Below are 16,632 nucleotides of genomic sequence, written 5' to 3'. Positions count from 1 at the left end.
TGCATGCAGAAGACGGAAACCACAGAACGGACTGCCGAACTCTAGCGTCAGACGATTTGCTTTTTGGACACCATGACACTTTTGCAGAGCTTAAATGCCAGTAAAGTGGAATCTGTTGACATGTGACCCATTTTGGAAACTACACCCCTGAAGTATTTACCCAGGGGTACAGAGAGCATTTTTAACCCCCAAGTGTTGCCATAACTTTTTATCCATAAATGAATAAAAAGCTGATTGTGAAAGGTGAAAATAGAAATTTTTCCAGGAATACGTCATTTCAGTGTATAATATGTTGTGCCCGACTTGTATCAGAGATGAACCCTCGATAAGCTACTGTGCCCGGGATACCCGCTTAACAGTTTTCGGAGTGTGTATCTCTGCTGACACAAGCTTTTCAGACCCCCGAGTATAATGATCGGAGGCAGGGGCAAACCTGCCCCTTTCGCCGCCCGAGGCGAACTACAGAAAGCCCCCCCCCCCGTCGGGAGGAGGGGGCGGAGCGGAGGGGGCGTGGCGAAGTTCAGGGGGGGGGGGGGCTTAGCGCTGTTCGCCGGCAGAGAGCAGGCACGGAGACGACCTGCTCTCTGCCTGAGCATGAGAGAAGGCTGCTGGAGCAGCGCTGCTCCAGTGGCCTCCCCAAACCACCGCTCGGTGCTAAGGTAACCAAAAATGGCGCCCTCCCTGAGGCCCTGGCATAGCGCAACCTGAAGCGCTCGCTTCAGGTCGCCTCATGGGAGGTGCGGCGCTGATCGGAGGCCAGGGATAGGTAAGAAACATAAAAAACACTGTTACCTCTCCACGATCCGGGCAGGCTTCAGGCCTAGTCGTCTGACGTCACATGACCCCGGCCTGCATCCCGGGTCATGTGACGTCTGACGTCATAGAAGATAGACTACAGCGGAGGCCGACAGCGGTGAACTGCAGCGGAGCCGGGAGATAGGTGAGTAACAGTGTTTTTTTATTTTTTATCCCCCCCTGGGTCTCCGATTATTATACTCTGGGGTCTGAAAAGATCCCAGAGTTTAATAATTGTTTATCGGTGTCCACAGTGGGGCATAATACTGTGTGCAGGGGCCACTATGGGAAATAATACTGTGTGCAGGAGCCACTAAGGGACATAATACAGTGTGCTGGGGCCACTAAGGGACATAATACTGTGTGCAGGGGCCACTATGGGACATAATACTGTGTGCAGGGGCCACTATGGGGCATAATACTGTGTGTAGGGGCCACTATGGGGGATAATACTGTGTGCAGGGGCCACTATGGGGCATAATAGAGCGTGCAGGAATTCGGAGGAGGGCGGCGGTCGAGATCTTCGGTGTCGGTTGGGGGGGGGGCATGTCAAGAGCGTCGGTGCAACGTATTAGGCACTGAAATGGCATATTTCTTTCAAAATTTCAATTTTCACTTTGTAAATAAATTTTTGGGAAGCATTTTAGGCTAAAATTTATAATATGCCTTGATACATTCTTAAGGGGTGGAGTTTCTAAAATGGGGTCACTTTAGATGGGTTTCCATTGTATTGGTACTTTAGAGGCTCTGCAAATGCGACATGGCACCTGAAAACTATTCCAGTGACATCTGCCCTCCAAAAGCCAAAGAGCGCCCTCTCCATTCTGAGCCCCACCAAGTACCCATACAGCAGATTACAACCACATATGGGGCATTTCTCTGTTCAGGGGAAATTGTGTAACAAACTGTAGGGTGTGTTTTTTTTTCCTTTTTAACCACTTGCAAAAAATTAAAATATGGCGCTAAATTGGCAATTTATGGGAAAAAAAAGTAATTTTTCATTTTTACATCACAATGTTAATAAAATCTGTGAAACAGCTGTGAGGTCAAAATGCTCACCATACCCCTAGATAAATTCTATGAGGGCTGTAGTTTCCAAAATGGAGTTTGACTTAGCGTAGTAACAGTTTTTTCCGCCTGAAAAAAAAACAAATGGGAGTCAATGGGAGGTGGAAAAACTGTGTTGCAGTTTTGGACGTTGGTGTGTGCTGGAGGAAAAAAAAACAAAAATTAAAAACGTCTCAAAAACGCTACAAAAAAACACCTCATGTTAAAAAATCACTTCAAGAAAACATTTCCTAATTCCTGAAGCGGATTTTTTCCTCTCCAAAATCTTTGCCAAAAAACTCCGTGTGAACTCAGCCTTAGGGTCCATTCACATGGAGGAAAATGTTGAGGAATTTGGTGTGGAATTTTCCACGTGGGAAAAAAACTCCCATTGATTTCAATGGGTTCTGCTACCTTTTTTTTCCACTAGGAGGGTAGGATTCACTAGGCTTAGTGAGACAGGGAGGGTAAGAGGGGCTAGGCTAGTGAGACAGGGAGGGTAAGAGGGGCTAGGCTAGTGAGACAGGGAGGGTAAGAGGGGCTAGGCTAGTGAGACAGGGAGGGTAAGAGGGGCTAGGCTAGTGAGACAGGGAGGGTTTTGTAATGGAGTAAGAGAGGAGGAGGGCTGAGTGAGAAGGTAGTTAGTGTAACAGCTACACAGGAAGCTGCACAGCAGGAAGCTAACACTAAGTAAACAAAGGCAGAAGATGCCAGCAGCAACCAGAGACACTCAGAAATCACTATAAAACACTGATAAAGGTATATGGGTGTACCCATCATTAGCACTAACAGACCTAGACATCACTTGAATGGGTTTGCCAAGTGACCGCCTTTGAGCATTTTGTGCCTATCCGCAGTGAAGCCATTTTTTTTTAACCGAACACAAAGTCGGACATGCAGGACTTTGTGTCCGATTAAAAAAAAAAACGGTTTCGCCGTGGAGAGGCATAAGACGCTCACGGGCAGACATTGACTGCCGGGTTTCCGTCTCCTGTTCAGTTTCTCAGGCAGAAGACAGAAACCGACAAAGCGGAGGTGTGAACCTGCCCTTAGTTAAAGGGGCTCTATCAGCAAAATCATGCTGCTAGAGCCCCACATATGCGTGAATAACCTTTAAAAAGGCTATTCAGGCACCGTAAAAGTTATATTAAACTACTCCCCCCCCGTTTTAAAAGAATGGCCTGGGCGCATGCGCAGTAGCATGCTGCTTCTACTACGGCTACTGCGCATGCGCCCAGGCCATTTTTTTCAAGCAATGTCAGTTCGCGAGCGCCGCAGGAAGACGGGACCCGAGGACATCGGAGGAAGAGGAGGCGTGGATGAAGAAAACGGCGCACCCTGAATGCCCGCCCACCGTGCACGTTCGGTAAGTTTATCACATTCTATTTAAGAGTTTTATTTTAAAACGGGGGGGGGGGGGGTAGTTTAATATAACTTTTACAGTGCCTGAATAGCCTTTTTAAAGGCTACGCACGCATATGTGGGGCTCTATCAGCATGATTTTGCTGATAGAGCCCCTTTAACATTTACCACTGATTCTGTCCTTGAGTGTACTCAGTTGGAAATTTTTGTCACAAGGGGGCACTTGGTCTGAAAAAGTTGAGAATCACTTACTGGATCAATCAGTTTCCAATGGATATGATGATGAGAGTGAATGTAGAGAACAGTAACACACTGAGAATACATTACCAAGAATTATGACAAACCATTGTCTGTCTCCAATGGCCAAAGCCAGAGGGACAAGAGGCAAATAAAAGAATTGACAGTCCACACAGCAAGACACTCCATCATGTTCAGCATACTCAAAGGATAGCATTTATTTAAAAACAGCTACCTAATACATCTGTAATCCTGTAAGGTTAACAAGCGAAAGGAGATTCCAACATTGGGCAAGTACCGTATATACTCGAGTATAAGCCGACCCCCCTAATTTTACCACAAAAAAACTGGGAAAACTTATTGACTTGAGTATAAGCCTAGGGGGGAAATGCAGCAGCTACTGGAAAATTTTCAAAAATTAAGATGGTCGGAGTTTTTGGGACCAGTAGATGCTGGGAAATGCGAAGGGGAGGGAGTGTTTTGGTTGTCTGTCTGCCCCTTCCCTGAGCTTGAGGACTGAGTTTTTTTCCCCCCACTTGGAATTCAGTCTGGCTGAATATAGGGTATCTGCAGTGCTCCTATTAACCCCTTCCCGACGGAACAGGAGCACTGCAGATCCCCTATATTCAGTAGACCGGGCACTTTCAGACACAGGGAGACCTAATGTGTATGTGTCATATAGTAACTTTCTACTTTTGTATGTATTCTAGGGAAAGGAGGGATTTACAACTTTTTTTTAAAGCTTCTTTTTTTCCCACTATTTTATGGGAGATTCTATACATTGAAATTGCGGCTGGTCATAGACACCCCCCCCCCCTCCTAAAAATAAATAAATAAATATTTTTTTATTTTTTTATTTTTTTTTGCTGACTTGAGTATAAGCCGAGGGGGGCTTTTTCAGCACAAAAACTGTGCTGAAAAATTTGGCTTATACTCAAGTATATACGGTACTCCTTAACATTGAAATTGCAAGAAGGAGGAGTCTTGCAATTATGGAAATCAGAGGATCAATACACATGTTAATGATATGCAAATGATAGAAAATGGAAACAAACTACGTGCTTGATGGTATATATGTCTGGAGACACTGCAGACCATGCTAGCAGTTTAGGCCTTCCAGGCTCATCACAATAGCACATTTCTGGCCGGGCATAGTCCTGTTGAAATTTGGCACTTTGAAGGAATGTCAATACCATTGGTTCCGCATACAAATTAATATAACGCCAAGGTGATAGTGTACCTGCAATGAAGGCTTGATGGCTACGACTTCCACACATAATGCCACTCTACCGTAATCCTGGAAGTATGACCGTTGTGACATTTCCTTGTGAAGATCTCTTAATGGAGTTCCATTTCAGCCTCCATTGCCATCTTGTAGTGCACCATGATAGACTTCCATGTGGTCAATGGAATACTTGTAGCTGGACGTTGTAACTTGTGGCCGACTGATAACACACAGTCATGTGAACACTTTCCAATGGTTTGATTTCACGTGTAGTACAGAAGGTATCATTGCGCGCCATTCTTCTAATCAGACGTTGTGTCCGTTTAGAGGTTCACGTCTGTGCACTTATTGCTGTCATTCCATTATGTCATTGTTCTACCAACTGCTGGCAATGGTGAACAGTTATTTACTATCGCTTTTTACAACCAATTATATTTTTGCATTTTTGTTTCTTACTCTGTGTTTTCGAAAAGCTATAACTTCTAAGGATGAGGTTATGGAGGATGTCTTCAACTCCACCTGGCAACCTTTAGGTGGTCGACAGCAGTGGGTCCTTGGATAACCACCTTGATGAGGACTGGTACAGCAGGGGCTGGAGTTGGATAGTCTTCTTGTCACCCAGGCCTTTCCATCCCCCCCCCCTCCTCCTTCTGCTCTCCCGTCCTTCTACTTTCCGTCTACCTGTTGCTTTCTCTTTCTTTACTGTTGGAGACATTTGCTGTTCTAGGATCAGAGCCATATCAGTTACAAATATTTGGTTGCTAGCGTAACTTCTGAATAGATTATATTTAATGGTCTCTTTGCATCTTTGCAATGTATGTCTCAGTTTGATATCATTGTGTTTGTTTTGAGGAAGTTGAAGCTTGAATGGCTGACTTGCATGTGTTTTGTTACCTGTTTTATATAGTTGAACCCTTTTTTTTCAATAAAAATTGATTGAACCACAAAAGACATAACTTTTTTTATGCTTCTGTTCACAGAGCCACAGTGGCCCCTGCGACTTCTTTTATGCCCCACAGTTACCCACCCAACCTCAATTATGCCCTACAGTTGCCAACCCAACTATTATGCCCCACGGATGCCACACCCAATCTCTATTATGCCCCATAGTAGCCCACCTATGAACTATTATTACTTTACAAACCCCTGAGTATAATAATCAGAGACGTGAAGAAACATAAAGAAGCACTGTTACTAACTCACCTCTCCTGGAGCCGATGTTACTCCTAATACAGGCTTCGGGCCATTATGGTAATGTCCCAGATGTCACATGGACCATTCACGTGATGTCTGGTACATTACCATAAAGGCCCAAAGCCTGCTAGGAGTAACATTGGATCCAGGAGAGGTGAGTAATAGTGTTTATTATGTTTCTTCACCTCCCCTGGGGCTCCGATTATTATACTCAGGGGTCTGAAAACACCATGGAGTATAATAATAGCAGTAGTTGTTGGGTTTCGCAGGCTCGGGCCTGCTCACCGCCGCTTCTGCTCCCCTCTTCTGCATCTTATAGTGGGGTTCAGCCATGGGCAGGACTGGGGATAGGTAGGGAAATAGACAGCTAACTAGGGATACTCCAGCAGGTAGCGGCCTAGTGAAAAAACAAAAAAAGATATTCTCACCTACCTGTGATCCCTTGATGGGAATGGAGCTGCCATCTCTTCATTCACCTGGCAATATGACGTCTTCTTCTCAGCACAGGAGCCGTGATGACATCTTCTTATCACTGCCTATGCTGATACACAGAGTTCTAAGCCAGCCCAGGACAGGCCCGCTCAGTTTTGTTTTCAGAGCGACCTGGCTTGGGCTAGTTTAAAAAAAAAAGTAAAAAAAAAAATTGGAAAATTGCCGCCCCTCTGAAAGTGCCGCCTGAGGCAGCCAACTCACCTCGCCTCATTAGCGGTGTGCCCCTGGGGAGCATGTACTGTTAGTGTGACTGTAGGTGCATTATACTGTGTGGGGTGCAAAGAGAAATGGCTGGGAATGGGTGGCGTCAACGTAGAAGTGGGTGGAACTAAATTTCCCAAACATTCTATCCCTCTTTCTGCCTTTTGAAAGTTGGTGGGTATGTATACGGACCCATTAATTTTCTATGGCCCTATAGATACATCTTTATTTTTTAATGATTAGTAGTCAAAGAGATGATACAAGTTTTTTTTTTCGGTTCTGTGATGACATATTGATACATGTATTTTGCAGATCAGTTTTTGTGGACAGTAAAAACCTCTTATGGTTGTGTGCATGTAGCCTAAGGGTGCATTCACACTACGTTACGCCAGCGTGTATCACAGCCGTACACGCCGGCGTTACAGCAGGGCTGCCGAACACTTCCCATTCATTTCTATGGGAGCCGGCATGTGAGCGCTCCCCATAGAAATGAGTGGGCTGCTTCTTTCACTGCGAGCAGTCCCATTGAAGTGAATGGGAAGTGCTGGCGTATACGGCAGGCTCTACTCATGCCAAGCCGTACACGCCGGCACTTCCCATTCACTTCAATGGGACTGCTCGCAGTGAAAGAAGCAGCCCATTCACTTCTATGGGGAGCGCTCGCATGCCGGCTCCCATAGAAATGAATAGAGCTGCTTTATACGCCGCTTATTCTGAACGTGTTTTACGTTCAGAATAAGCTTCAGTATACGTAGTGTGAATGCCCCCTAAAAGTGAATTCACACACGTGTTTTGAAAAGCCCTATATGCATGGCGTTTTTCCTTGGCATTTTTTCACATTAAGGCTTGGCCCCACATTGCGGAAACGCAGCTTTTTTTGTTGCAGATTTTATTGCAATTTTTAAAGCCAAAGCCAAGAATGGCTACAAAAGGAATGGGAAATATATAAGAAGTTGTTATACTTCTCCCTTCTCCTCAATCCAGTCTTGGCTTTGGTTCAAAAAACTGCAACAAAATCTGCAACAAAAAAAGTTGCATTTCCGCAATATGAGGCCTTAGCCTACATTCACACTGAGTAAACGCGCATGTATTTTTGCAAAATACACGTGTAAAAATAAGACTCCCATTGACTTCAATGACATTTTACAGGCGTATTTTTACACTTGTAAAAAAATATCATTGAAGTCAATGGGATAGCCAAATTTACAAGCGTAATTTTACTCTACAAAATAAGCTAGCGTTTACACAGTGTGAACTTACCCAAGGCTGCAGAAAAGCAGCTTATTTTGTTGCAGATTTTGCTGCAGTTTTTTGAGCCAAACCCAGCGGACACGAAGAATGGAAAATGGTCGCAGTTGTGAACCTTGAGTAAATGATTTGCCAGCCCTGGTAGATTTGGTTCTACCAATAATAACGTAAGTATTTTGATAGATGTGATACATAAAGCATACTTAGGATGAATGGAAGTCCAGTGTGCCCCCTTATGACTGGAGGGTCAGGGTACACATGCAGGCTGCGACTCCATGGTGTTAGATGGGACCGCTGGTGATAGGTGGGTGATGTAGTCCAAGGAACGCACTGTGTACCAGTCACTGCAAAGGGACTGCACCATGGCCATCTACCTGGAAAAAATACCCCACCCCAAACACAGACAGACCCTGAGCCGACACAGACTGAGCGCCCACAGCCTAGAGATAGAAACGGAGCGGCACAGGCAGATGTACAAGCCACGGGAGAACAGACTGTGCCAGCACTGTGACCAAGGGGCCCTAGAAGACGAGGTTCATTTCCTGTTATACTGCACCACATACTCAGCCGTCAGGGCGCCTACTGCCAGAGGCTCTCAGCCCACATCCCAGACCTCCCATCAGCAGACGAGAAGAGGAAACTGTACATCCTAATGGGAGAGGAGGAGTCCACTGTGGAGATTGCTGCCCAATATGTGTCCACCTGCCACCGAATGAGGGGAAGATAAGACCCCAAGGACTATTATACCCCAAGTCACCCACCCGCCCATACCCACTACATGTCTATTGTCCACCAGCCACCAAACGAGGAGAACGAGACCCCAAGTACTATTATACCCCAAACCACAGTATTGTATTGAATTGTCTGCTTTACTACAGCAGTCCTATAGAGATGAATGGAGTAGCAGTATGTATGAGGTACCTCTGTTCTGTTTGTCGGGGTGGGTCCAGGAGGTAGGACCCCCACCAGTCTATCAATTGTCCCTTACATATGTACTAATATTCTTATTATAAGATGCAATGGAGGTCAAAAGGACAGTGAGGGGGCACCCGGATTTGAACCAGGGACCTCTCGATCTGCAGTCGAATGCTCTACCACTGAGCTATACCCCCTGTGCATGGACGGCTTTGGAACCAACACTATAGAGCAGCGTATACTGACTTGCAATACGCGGAATTTTACATATACAATTGTAAATAGGTAGATTTCTTATAGCCAGTGCACACTCAGCGGATATCTATTACAGAAACCGCACAGTGAATGTAATCTGTACAGAGTGCGATCTGTCCCTGACAGCGGAAACCTGCGCGCCCCCGGACAGAACCGCCCACTGTGTGCGCCGCGGATGTGCGCGCCCCCGACACCCCCACCCTCCTCCTGTGTTTGTCACCGATAGCGCGGCAAAGAGACGGCGAGAGACTGCTGGGGAGAGAGGGCGAGATTGCAGGAGGAAAGCGGAGAGGGCACACGTCCTGACACCTAGCCCGGGAGACTGTCATACACTAGCGGCTGCTGTCACCTCTATTACCTGGCACAATGAACCCGAGCTGTGCCCGCTGCGGCAAGATTGTCTACCCGACTGAGAAAGTCAACTGCCTGGACAAGGTACTGCTAGCCATAGCACTACTAGCTATAGGTACTATCAGCCATAGCACTGCTAGCCATAGGCACTACTAGCTATAGGTACTATCAGCCATAGGCACTACTAGCCATAGGCACTACTAGCTATAGGTACTATCAGCCATATGTATTAGTACCTATAGCTAGTAGTGCTATGGCTTGTATCAGCTATATATATTTACTAGCAATAGCATAAGCCATAGGCACTACTAGCTATAGGCACTGTCAGCCATAGATATTACTAGCCATAGGCACTACTAGCTATAGGTACTACTAGCCATAGCATAAGCCATAGACACTACTAGGCATAGGTATTACTAGCTATAGGTGCTACTAGAAATAGACACACTACTAGCCATAGCAGTAGCCATACTGTACAGCCAGCACTGGAGAATGGTGCGGTGTATGTCACCTCTGCATGTATATGCCATGTGTGTACAGATGATATATATACCATATACACTGATCTATATATATGTGTGTACAGTATAGATTGCTCTATCTACATCCGATGTATGTACATCATAGACATATCATATAAATGTATACATGTACACCAAATAGAGTGTGTGTGTGTATATATATATATATATATATATATATATATATATATGCATATGCACATTGTATCTTACATTGACGGATGACATTACAATGAATGATAGAGGTATATATAATATATACTCCAGTCAGCCAGGTGTGATACCTGCCCAGGCCTATCACATGATATTTCTACAATGCCATCCAGACCTGCTTTGGCACACTTCTCTGTACAGGCCGTCTTTCATAAGATAAAAATTTTATATATATATATTATTTTTTATTTATTCATTTTTGTCTGTTCCAGGGCAACTAAAAATGAGTGTAGCATTTCATACCTTGCCCAAATGTTTTTGGGCAGATTGGTGCATGTGTGGTAGTGTTGGGCATCTCCAATAATAGCTGTTACTGTATATACTGTACTGCAGTATGACCCTGGGCTGCCATGGCCTGGCACGGTGTAGACACAAGGCTGCTACTCCCACTTGTACACACAGACGGCTCTATTAATTAACCTCCTGCGTGCTGTATAATACAATAGTCTCCGATCCCATTACCCTAATAGGTGTCTCCAATTCATTGTGCACTGAACGTCTTCCTGTAAGGGCCCAATTACCAGATGACCATGTGCAGCAGCTGTCGCCCTCACCCACCATCGTATGCCGCCCTGCTGTCATGTGGGGGAGCTACAGGTCTCTCCAGGTATCTGCTTACCTGCAGACCTGCTGCGGCCTATTGTGCTGTATATGGCAGTAATTGAGTGAGTGTAAGCAATGCTCTTCTATAAGATATAGAATCTATCATAGATGGTATACGTCTCCATATATCTACAGTCAAGTCTTGTATCACATTATATACACTGGATACAATGTATGAACAATGAATGACTGTCCTTCTCCTTTAATCTATCAGTTCCGTTAGTGCAGTACACAATGTAACAGGCTGCTGATGGGTGGCGCACTTCCTGAGTGCCTTATTGCAGTCACTCCTCTTTCTTAGGGCTGTGTCTTCGGCATCCCTTCAAGTATGGCCAGCTTTATTCTTACAAGCACAATGCCCCTCTATGTGAATATGCTTTCTGCGAGCGATGCCCCTCTCTTAGCCCCGTGTGAATGATGGCTTCCGCCCTCCCCTCACTAGCAGCCATGTATGCGGAAGTCAGACCATCCTGGCATCAACTGCACAACACTAATTTTCCCAGAATTAACCGTTTGATTGCCTCGCTTGCTTATAGCACTGTGTCTCACTGCTGAGGAATTTCTCCCCTCCCCCCAAATACACAGATATTAGACCCCCAAATACAACAGCGTATGTATTGTAGTGGTATATCGTGCGGCTTTACTAGTCATAGTGATTGTAATAAATCTTAATCCCTTACGTATTAGTGATATGGGAATAAATGTAACTTCTAGTCAAGGTGCGTCTCACACAGATACTACATAGTCCAGGACCGGCCTACCTTTGTATTCAGGCCTCACCTGAACTATAGGGGGTGGGGTGATAATATCCAGTTCTGTATACTTAGGATTGTTGGAAATCTGTGTTCCTAGAGGGGTTAAGTCAATTCATGGACCCCACCCTTTGCTGGGTTTGACCCTTGGAGTTCATTTTCCCAGGGCTAAAAAATCTTGCAGCAATCTCCCCACCCCCTCCCCTTGCTAAACGTCTCCTTTTGTGATTAGCTTCCGTTCATGTGAATAGAGACTTGTGTGTGTTTGTCTATGTCTGATGTTGCATCTTTATGTCTTCTTTAAGTCGTCTTATGTGCACGTATTTCACGGTCAGACCTGTTGCACAATAAGTTTCCTCTGGTTAATGCTTGCTGGAGTTGGAATTCTTCAGGAGTCTCATGGGGGATAGATGGGAAGACAGACTGCAGTGAGGAGATGCATTAACGGCTGTTTTCCAGCTTCAGTCTATTGAGTTGCTCAGTGTCTCCCATGTATTGCTGCTTTATTCATTGCTCATTTGTTTATTGTATCCACCGTCTGTTTCACACGGCCATAATACGACCAGACATCTGTATTATGGCTACAACATCCAGACCCTTGTGGCTCCAGTCAGCTGAATCTACATTGTCGCAACGTTCTATGGTGACCCATGTTTGGAGTCATTGTAATACTAAAATATAGTTATATTCCTTGTGCAAATATTTTATCGGCATTGTCTATTAAATAAAATGGGGGTTGGACTAGACCAGAGAATCATATTGTGGGTCCAGATTTTGACAAAAAAATAGGGCCCCAGTGGTCTAGCAGAAGACAACAACATTTGGAGGTCACTTGCTGCTGGGTCTGGGTGCACATCACATTTGTGGTACACATTTGGTTTGTGAGAAAGCCCCTGATGTATTTGCTCGGACTGGCCCACAGGTGAAATCCCTAGTTGCCCCTGATCCAGGGTGGTCCCTCAGCACACTAAACTCTCAGTACTACATACAGATGGACAGCATACAGCATCTTAACCCATGCAACCACATAAGAAACTGGGTAGATTATTTCCCATTAAGTTCCCATTTTATTATATGTATAGGGTGGCTGAGATGTCATCTAGGTGCATAGGAAAGTCTACCGGTATCCTCGCTCAGCATTGTTGGAGGGTCCCCATTAAATAATCTTACTGCTGCCTGAGCCCTACTGCTGTGTAGGCATGTATCCCTAAGGGCCCTAATCTAGGGTAAGAGCCTGGACCTACTGATAGGAACAAGGACTTGGCAGCAAGATAGTGTTGAAAAAGTTTTATCTTGGCAAATTGGGGTCAGGCAATATTTACATGTCATACAATGGGGGCCCCCAGAATAGATTTTTACTGGGCGGCCCTGGGTACTGTAGTCCTACATTTTACACGCGAAACACGTCCATAGAGTTGCATTAGATAGATTTTGTCCTCCATCTGACTAGTGCACAGTAATATATCACAAAAATAAAAATGTATGCTGTAGACTACAATACTCCATACCGTATATACTGTATACACACACAAACGCATGCGTGCAGACGTACATACGTGTAGGTTAAACATCTGCTTTTTTTTTTTTTTTTAAGTGAGAACCTATAAGTGAAGGATGATATGGCATCATTTGGAGCCATCATTTGGAGCCTTGATTAGCACACACATAAATTTTTAGGCAATTCCGTCCATTGGGTCAGCCTGCACACGACTCCAAACACCTGAGGTTATATTATATTCTGATCTGAAATACTGATTTTAGACAGAATCTACAGAGACTCCATGGCAGCCTGATGAGGAAGCCTTCACACGGAGTAAACGCGCGTTTATTTTTGCAAAATACACGTGTAAAAATAAGACTCCCATTGAATTCAATGACATTTTACAGGCATATTTTTACACGTGTAAAAATATCATTGAAGTCAATGGGAGTCTTATTTTTACATGTGTATTTTGCAAAAATACACGCGCGTTTACTCCATGCGAAGGCTCCCTTATTCTGAATGGAGTAGTGGTTAGACAAGCGTGCCTCTGTTCCATTCGCTTTAATAAAACGCTGTATGTTTGCTGTCTACGGCAGTCCTGTTGAAAGGATTGAACCAGGCGCTTGTCTGTCCTACCACTGTTCCATTCTGAATGGGGAGAAGAACAGCCCTGTCAATGAAGTCCCATAGATTGTAAGCCCTCGCGGGCAAGGCCATCTACCCCACTGTGCCAGTCGGTCACTGTTAGTATTATATCTACCTGTATATTCTGTGTACTGTATGTAATGCCCAAATGTAAAGCACCATGGAATTAATGGTACTATATAAATAAACAATAATAATAATGAGGTTGCCCCTAGCAATCTGCAAGAGAGGTCATCAATAAAAAGGCCTTGGACAATCCCTTTAACATGTATTAACATATTGTAGTCACCTCTGTTGACCTCTAGTGGCCAAACTGGCTATTCCACAGAGACCTCGCCGCAGAAACCTCTTATTTTACAACCTACAGTGAAACTGGATGAAGCCATTGAACAAATAGGCATGGGGATCAATGACAGAATGATCGGTTTGCTGTACTGCCTCATACACCATACAAAACCGAGGGCTCTAATAACCATGAAATGGGCAGAGCTATCAGCTTTGTAGTCATCGTTTTGGTAATCTTTATACTATAATCTAATAATAATAATTTGTCATGGGCCTCATGGATATGGCCATGTTATGGATCAGTAAGATACCATCCATAGTGTGCATTTTCTATCCTGTTCTTATGGTATGTATAACATAATACCGAGTCCACATGCTCTCTGTGGCGGTTCACTTAGTGATTTTTGGGTTCATTTTCTATACCCAAAGGCACGCTTGGCCAGATTTATTATACTTTTTACGCCAGTTATCTGGTGTACAATGTGCAGAAAAAAAAGTTGCAAATTTCAGGATTTGTGTAAAAATGTGTGACTTTTCCTGTTTCGTACCAACCACACCAGTAATACAGCACGCAATACCCAGCGCCTTGTAATCCATGCGTAAAAACACTCTTTGTGTACATATATAGAAGAGACCCATATCATCATAACTCAACCATGTGGCATGAAGTCTATACTTGTATCCACTTTAGTGTGGCACACTCGGCATACCAGCCAGACTGTGAAGTATACAGTAGCTATATATTGACCTTTTGGGTGTTTTCCTTAGAACAGGTCCAAGTATAACAGTTCTGTAATCTCCTTGATATGGCGACTGCTGTGCCAGGTGATTGAATTCCTGTACCCGTCAGGAAATGACTACTTCCAGGCAGGGGCTAGAATGGCGCCCTAACGAGTGGCAGCACAATGGTGCCATAGAGGTGCTGCTGTAAGTGAATACTCTGCCAACAAGCCCATAAGCTGGTGGTAGCGTCACCCAATGGCCATAAATATTTAGTGTGTCCAGATTTTCCCAGATGTTAGATACAAAGGACGACCAACCATACAGCTATCGAGAAGACTGCCTATTGATATTTTATATGGTGACCTCTGCTGACAGAGGGGGGTGGGTTACAATATGGCCTATCCTTTATTTCTACCGGCGAGGGGTCTGGCAGCAGCTCATTCCTCTTCATCCACTGAAATAAACATGGACGGTCGGCAGATCGCCCCACATTGTTGCCAAGGCAACTGTACAACACTCTCAGCCTCTCTTATAAAGCACCTTTGCAGAAGAGGTTTTGGGTTTTTGGTTGAAACATGTTCATTGCTCATACGGTGGGTGTACAGGAGATAGATGGCTACCACTTACCCTTACGTATAGGAAAATGTTTGTGTATTGCAAGTATCCTAATTGTTGGATCTATGCCCGCCACACTGTCAGCAGCCACATGGCAAGACAAGAACATCAGAACTTTGCCGTCCTCCAATTTCAGTGTATGTACAGCCTTACAAGAGATGAGCATCAGTGTCAGGACCGTATGCATTCTGGTATATGATATTGCAGTTTTTGTCAATATGCAAATGATCTGTTTGGAGTAATGAGGGTATTACCAATTACTGACGGTGTTGCCATTTCCCTAAAGAACTCATTTCCTTATTGGTTAAAACTGCAAGCAAGAAGTAGCCCCGATTTACAAGGGACAAACTAGCTGTGAGTGCGGGTCCTGCAGCGCTGTCCCATAGAAATCTGCAGTACCTACACTCATCGCTACAGTTTGTACGGCGGGTGAGCAGCATGGTTCATGGTCTCTGTACTAATCATCTCTGGGGGTCCTGGATGTCGGATGTCCAAAGGATAAGCTACAATGTTGGAAACCGGATAACCCCTTTAAGGACACATATTAATAATTAATTGGGTATAATAATGTCGTGTTCTGTTTCTACGCGCTATCCCTGTCTGAAGGTATAAGATAAAGTGTAACGGTCCTGGCCTTCACCTTATAAGAAACATATGATTGTGGTTTTATTTAAAAGCTTTCCTTAGGCTGGTCTTGCACGACCGTAATGTAAGTCCGCAAATGGTCCGCAATTGAGGGTTTTGAATTGCGGACCATTTGCAGACACGTTATAGTCAATGCGGCCTCGTACACCACTGGATATTTTATCTGAGGTGTGGCCGGGCCGTAATTTATAGAGCATGTCCGTAATGCCCGTGAATTGCGGCACTGCACGGACTCGCCCATAGAACTCTATGGGCGAGTGCGGCAGGACACGGACATCTGTGGAGTGTATGTTGCCGATCAGCAACTAGTGTTTCTGATCGGCAACATGCGGACCGTAGAATCATTACGGTCGTGTAAGACCAGCCTTAAGCTCTGTTCACACAGACCTCATCCTTACATTCCGTCAGGATAACATGCTGAATAACAGTCTCTTGTAGTAGTCTAAGAAGCTAAGAGATTCCATTAGAAGTCCAAGCTATACTTCACTTCTATTATAGATTCTTTAAAAAAAGAGAAATTATAATGCTAGTGTGAACAGAGCCTTAGGTGGAAATCAGTGTAGGCCTACGTAAATACGTGTGGAACATGGCAAAGCTAATGTTTGTAACAAAGTGTTTGCCTTTCAGGTCGCACAATACCTATTTGCTTAAGGAACTTTAGGTGTAGCACGTACCTGGCGGCAGTCACCAAAGATTGGTTGTATGCTTACTGTATACATATAGGACGGCTGTAGGCCTGTAAGGGTGATGCCGTGCAGGGGGATTCTCCTACAGAGCATTGCAGAGTCATTATTTTCCAGAGCAGATCTCCGCAGTGTACTGTGT

At 44.6% G+C, this 16,632-nt stretch overlaps 1 protein-coding gene and 1 non-coding gene across 2 annotated transcripts in view; one reads left to right on the top strand and one right to left on the bottom strand.

The window, feature by feature from the left end:
• Window positions 1-8,841: 8,841 nt before the first annotated feature.
• On the bottom strand, window positions 8,842-8,913 carry TRNAC-GCA (transfer RNA cysteine (anticodon GCA)). The gene has a single exon. It is a non-coding gene; the product is annotated as a tRNA-Cys (tRNA).
• A 254-nt stretch (window positions 8,914-9,167) lies between these two features.
• LASP1 (LIM and SH3 protein 1) overlaps window positions 9,168-16,632 on the top strand; it is a 34,934-nt gene continuing 27,469 nt past the window's right edge. Inside the window, exon 1 of the mRNA XM_075277196.1 lies at window positions 9,168-9,406. Within this exon, the coding sequence (XP_075133297.1) occupies window positions 9,338-9,406 (69 nt within the window). The 5' untranslated portion in view covers window positions 9,168-9,337. The remainder of the gene's footprint in view (window positions 9,407-16,632) is intronic.

This window comes from Leptodactylus fuscus, chromosome 6 (genome assembly GCF_031893055.1).
Source record: "Leptodactylus fuscus isolate aLepFus1 chromosome 6, aLepFus1.hap2, whole genome shotgun sequence".
Lineage (NCBI taxonomy): Eukaryota > Metazoa > Chordata > Amphibia > Anura > Leptodactylidae > Leptodactylus > Leptodactylus fuscus.
Note: the sequence above shows the minus strand (reverse complement) of the source record. Positions and strands in the feature narration are given on the sequence as shown.